Source organism: Trichechus manatus, unplaced genomic scaffold (genome assembly GCF_000243295.1).
Source record: "Trichechus manatus latirostris isolate Lorelei unplaced genomic scaffold, TriManLat1.0 scaffold00202, whole genome shotgun sequence".
NCBI lineage: Eukaryota > Metazoa > Chordata > Mammalia > Sirenia > Trichechidae > Trichechus > Trichechus manatus.
Window position 1 is genome coordinate 1,960,346 of NW_004444138.1, and position 6,250 is coordinate 1,966,595.

At 40.1% G+C, this 6,250-nt stretch overlaps 1 protein-coding gene across 1 annotated transcript in view; it reads left to right on the forward strand.

Moving 5' to 3' along the window:
* Positions 1–6,250, forward strand: part of SH3BGR (SH3 domain binding glutamate rich protein) — an 85,421-nt gene that overhangs the window by 43,919 nt on the left and 35,252 nt on the right. Inside the window, exon 3 of the mRNA XM_004388000.3 lies at positions 4,986–5,066. Coding sequence (XP_004388057.1) covers positions 4,986–5,066 — 81 coding nt within the window. The remainder of the gene's footprint in view (positions 1–4,985; positions 5,067–6,250) is intronic.

Below are 6,250 nucleotides of genomic sequence, written 5' to 3' on the forward strand. Positions count from 1 at the left end.
ATGAGACCAGTGGAGTATCTTAGATGGCCGCTCACAGGCTTTTAAGACCCCAGACACTACTCACCAAGGTAGAATGTAGAGCATTGTCTTTATAAGATGTGTCATGCCAATTGAGCTAGATGTTCCCTGAGACCATGGTCCCCAGAGCCCTCTATCCAGCAATTCAGTCCCTCAGGAAGTTTGGATGTGTCTGTGGGGTTTCCATGACCTTTCCTTGTACAAGTTGTGCTAGTTTCTCCTGTATTATGTACTGTCTCACCTTTCACCCAAGAGTCCTCTTTTTATTTTAATGGGTAGGTTTGTTAGCACCCTTTGTGGTTACCTGGAAATTTACCTTTATTGTTCTAAGTTTAAACCAGTCTTTTATTTCTTGATATTGCCTTTACTTCTACTCCGTGTGGAAGTTCTATGACGACACTGTGTATTCACTCTTTTTTGTTTTGACATTGTCATTGTTTACATATTGATGTCTCTGGTTCCCTACTTTTAGTCTTATAGGTTTGATTTCTTTTTGTAAAGTCCCTATCTGGATTGTATCTGGTTGATCTTTCCTGTTTTCTAGTCTTGGATTGTTGTCTGATGTTGTTGGTTTTCTAACTGGAGGACTCCCTTTAATATTTCTTGTAATTTTGGTCTGTTTTTTTACAAATTTCCTTAATTTCTTTTATCTGGAAATGACCTAATATTGCCATCACATTTGAGAGAAAATTTGCTGGATATATAATTCTTGGCTAGTAATTTTTTTCCTTCAAGGCTTTGTGTATGTCATCCCATTGCCTTCTTGCCAGTATGGTTTCTGCTGGCTAATCAGAGCTTAATCTTATTGGTTCTTCTTTGTAGGTGACTTTTAGTTTATCCTTATCTGCTTTCAGAATTCTTTGTCTTTGGTTTGGCAAGTTTGATTATGATATGGATAGATGGAGTGGGTGGTACTGCCAACCCTCAGGGTGGGTGGGTGAGACCCTTCTTAGGGGGTGGGGTGGTGTTGAATGTCACAAATCTGCAACTCCTACTTGGCTGTTGCAGGTGACAATGGGCTTCAGGTGGATACCCTGCCCATTTTGTCCTAATGAGGGTGTGCGATGTTGGATCAGCCCGCAAGGCACTGGGGCAGGGGTGAAGGGCACTGCAAGTCTGTGGACACCCTCCGCTAGTGGATGGGTGATTGAGTGGGTGCCTCTGGACCTAGCGGTGAGTTCCCAGCTTAGGTAGCATGGCATTGCTGAGTGCCACAGGACTGGTGTTGGAGCAGGGTGGGGGATGCGTGAGGGGAACGGAGTGCTCCTTGGCAATGTAGCTTTGGTAGGGGGAATGGTTATGGTGCCAGTGTGCATGGTGGGTTGGGAGCTTGCACTTAACTGTCTCAAATCTGGTGTCACTCCTGTTTGGTTCTGGAGGTACATGTAGATTTGCTGTTGCTTGGCTGCACCAGATGGGGTGGGTTTCAGCTTGGGATGTTTCTGCTTGCCTCAGCCCGTGTGCACTGTGCAGGTTCAGCTAGCAGGATGCCAGTGTCCCACAATCCATAATTCCCCATTTCTAATGTGTTTTAATTGTCTTTCCTTCCACCTGATGCTCAGTCTGATTCTTCAGCTTTGTCTTTGATGATTCGGGTTCCTAGATTGTCATATATATTTGATTCACTTGTTTTTTCGCGTCTTTGTTGTAAGAGGGATGACACGAAGCATCTGACTCTCCCACATATTGGGTTTTATATTACAGTTATTACATTTTTTCATTTCTAGAAGTTCTTTTCCAAATTTCTGATTGTTCTCTCTGGTTTCTTGTTTATTTCTTGTGTTTTCAAGCTTCTACTTCATTTCTTTAACTATAGTAAATATAGAGACTTGATATTCTCTGTCTAATAATTCCAATATATGATTCTGCTTTTTGTGATTTCTCTTGGTCCTCACTCATGGGGTCATTTTATTTTCTTATTTATTTTGTGATTTTTGAATCTGAACTTCTCAGATTTTTAAACTTACTTATAGATATTCTTTGAGGCTTGGAATTTGTTTCTGCTGGTGTCCTGGGGGATCTATAAAGCCAGAACTATTTCAAATTAAAATTTCTTTTTAAGTTTTTCTGAACGCCATATGTCATGGGATTTTGTACCACGAACCCTCACGAATTCTGGCTTGTGGTTATGAATTCTCAGAGAAGAATGTTTTCTTCTCCACTCAGCACCAAAGTTGAGTCAGGCAAGTTTCCTTTCTATTCTTATCTGCATGGCAAAGTTATTTCTCATTTATCTTTACATTGTTGAGGGCATTGGTGGTTCAATTGTAGAATTCTTGCCTTCCCTGCAGGAGACCTGGGTTCAATTCCCAGCTAGTACACTTCATGCTCAGTCACTACCCGTCTGTTAGTAGAGGCTTGCATGTTGCTATGATGCTGAACAAGTTTCAGTGGAACTGAAATAAGGCTTAGAAGAGAGGCTTACTTATCAGCTTCCAAAAATCAGCTAGTGAAGACCGTATGGATTACAATGGTCTGATTCACAACCGATCATGGGGATGGTGCAGGACTGGGTGGCATTTTGGTCAGTTGTGCACGGGGTTGCTAAGTAGGCCCTGAACTTTATTTTTTTAACCTCTGCAACATCAAAGTGAAAGCTAAAGATGTTCTGGGTTTGTTAGAAACTCTTAGTGTGAATGCTGACCTTGGTGTGTGCTTATTTCAGGATTGTACTCTCACTTGGTTATAGTCTTTCCTTTTGTGCCAACCCAGCAAGGTATTTGTACTTTTTGACAGAACTGGAAGTTAAAAAAACATACTTATTGCTTTCTATATCTATTTGTTAGCATCAAGTCAAAGATAATGATAAATTGTTTTTTAGCCCTCTGAAATTCTGAAGAAGATATTTAGACTTAAATTGAGACAAAAGAGAATTCACTCAACTATAGCAAAACATTTCGTGACTTGAAAGCTACTAGAGTTGGCAAACTAGAGAAGTTATATTTATGCATGGAATTTTTCGGAATACAGCATAAATTTACTTTATTACATTTCAACTATTTATTGCTATACTAATAATGTATTATCCCATGTAGTACATTAATAACACCTAGTAAGTGAGTACTCTGGAAATCGATTAGAATTTCTGACTGATACCAAAGTTCCTGTACTTACCCATGATACTGTAGTCCCTCCAACTAAGATTTGAGGTGGCTTACAAAAATGCATTTAGTATAAAAGAATAAAATTAATCACTAAGGGAATTCGGACAACAGTTAAGAAAATAATAAAGCTTTGGATAAGATTAACACACAGGAATGCCAGCATTTTCTTCCTGTAAACCCAATAACTATGACCTGCTTTTGGTTTTAAGCTTCTTAAGCACCCATCTGTTAGTGTGTCATACTGTGATGGCTTGTGTGTTGCTGTGATGCTGGATGCTATGCCACTGGCATTTCAAATACCAGTGGGGTCATCATGGTGGACAGGTTTCAGCAGAACTTCCAGACTAACACAGACTAGGAAGAAAGACCTGTTATTCTACTTCCAAAAATTAGCCAATAGAAACCGTATGGATCACACCATAATACTGTTCACTATAGCACCGGAAGATGAGCCCCCTAGGTTGGACGGCACTCAAAATACACAGTGGCTGCACCACTGACTAGAGCATACCAATGGTCATGAAGATGGCACAGGACCGGGTAGTGTTTTGTTCTGGTATACATGGGATCACCATGAGTCAAAACCAACTCGGTGGCAACTGAGAACAACACACAAAAAGAGGAGGGTAGGCAATAATGCAACTGAGTTGGTTGATTGTTGTCCTGTTCAGAAATGGCAAGTTAGACAAGACAAACTCCTCTTTTTCAAAAACTGTTGAAAGTGCATTACAGCCCAGATAACAAAATATTGGCAGTGATTAAGTACTCTGGGGAAGTATCTCTTATGTTTTAATTATAAAAAAGAAAACTCTTGAGAGCTATTGGCAACCACACTACTGGGGAGTTGTTTTAGGGCTGGGCTAACCTGATGAAGGGCTGACCCCTGGCTAGGGGCTGGGGTCAGGGTAGAGTGTCCCTGAGCACCAGATTTCAGTTCATTACCAGGCTTTAGATCACACCACAGGTTTTCCCGTTTTGCCAACACAAGCCCTTCTCTAAGTCTTCCATGATTCCATGGGTCCTGGTATCAAAAGGGCCTTAGATGGCTGGTTTTTTGGAAGTAGATCACCAAGCCTTTCTTTCGAGGTGTCTCTGGGTAGACTCGAACCTCCAACCTTCTGGTTAGCAGCCGAGTGTGTTAACCATTTGCACCACCCAGGGACTCCAGCCACTATAATAAAACCAAAAAAATACCAAACCAGTTGCCATCAAGTTGATTCCAACTCATGTAGACCTCATGTGTTACATAGTAGAACTGGGCGCCGCAGAGTTTTCAATGGCTGTAATCTTTATGGAAACAGATTGCTAGGCCTTTCTTTTGCGGCGCCACGGAGTGGGTTCGAACCACCAACCTTTCTGTTGGTAGTCAACTGCAAACTGTTTGCACCACCCAGGGACCTTCTGCTACTGAAATAGCAGTAGAGAATTCCTGTGTTGTCTTAGTCTTGGCTGAGCAGGATCCAAATCCAGTGGGCAAAATTACAGGTAAACAAGCTGATGATGTAAAACTTTTCAAAAAACCTTTTATTGTGTATATCTGGGACTTGTCAGTAATTCCTGAATATGGGTAGCTGTGTGCCTGTGTGTGTGCATGTGTGTGTATGCGTGCACGTATGTGTGTGCGCGTGCGCGTGAATTCTCACTGCACTGTGTAGGCACAATGAAAGTGTATACAAACAAATGAAAAGTTCACGGTTAAATTTCTTAACTTTTGGGATTAGTCATTTTTGACTGAGCAACCTGGGATAACCTTTTGTGTTAGCTCCTAACTTAATAACTAATGAATAAAAAAGATCAATTTAGGTAAATATGCTGGCTCACACGTGTGCAATGAATTTATACATTCTTTTTCTTTGTTTCCAGGATTTCGACTCTTTCTTCTCTGCCAAAGAAGAGAATATTATATATTCGTTCCTTGGCTTGGCTCCCCCTCCAGGCTCAAAGGTAAGCTTTAACACCTCACTGGGGCCTAACAGAGGTCATAATGATGATAGAAATCAGCATCTAAGATTGTTTAATAAATGATAATCATTAAACTAACATGATTTTAATAAGCACTTTATTCTGACGAAAACTTATGCAAAGTTTTCATTAAAAAATGCTTTATTCCACAATTATACTTTTCATATTTTTGCTATTTCTCCTTGCTAGAATAAATTTAAAAAACTTAAGAAATATTATTGCATTAAACAGTCTTAAGTGCATTAATTAAATATGTAAAAATATGAGTTTTATGAGTTTCCAGACTGTGTTTATGCCCATGTAGCAATCATTTCTATGTAAAATGAATTCAGCTTCACCTTTTTAGTCTGATGAAGAGGGGAAAAGTAAGATCTAGAATTAAAGAGCAAGACAAACAAATTTCATCAAGTTTTATCCTATAGTGTTGTCTCATCTTTGATTATATATGTGATAGTTGATGTTATGCGTCTACTTGGCTAGGCCATGAGTACCGATATTGTGTAATTATTTTCCATTTTGTGGTCTGATGTAATTGTCCTCCATTTTGTGGTAATTATCCTCCATTCTATGTATTGTAAATCCTAAACCTCTATATGTTAATAATACAGGATTAGTGTGGGGTGTATCTTGAGTCATGCCCTTACTAAAGGGCATGACTCAAGTCACAGCCTTACTCAAGACACAACCTTACTCAAGTATCTGATGTAAGGGGAGACTTCTTGAGGGTGTGACCTACATCCAATATATATGGACTCTCTGACAAAGCTTACTCTTGCTCTGGATCCTCCGGTTCTTGGGACTTGAGCAAGTAGCCTGCCAATTCTGGAGTTTACCAGCCTCCGCAGCCCCATGGGCCAGCAGCCTGTCATCTGATCTGCTGACTTGGGATTCATCAGCCCCTGCAACCACATGAGTCAGGAGAAGCCTCCAGCCAGATGCCTGACCCACAGAATTGGGACTTGCCGGCCTACACAACTGCATGAGCCATTTCCTTGAGCTAAATCTTTATACATACATGCATATATATATAATCTATATCTATATATATATATATAATCTATATATCTATGTCTTTACTTTTGATTTCAGGCTATTAGTTCACCTTAAAAAGAGTACTGTGTTTGGATTTCACACAGGTCCAATTGTAATCTACATTCTTCACTAGA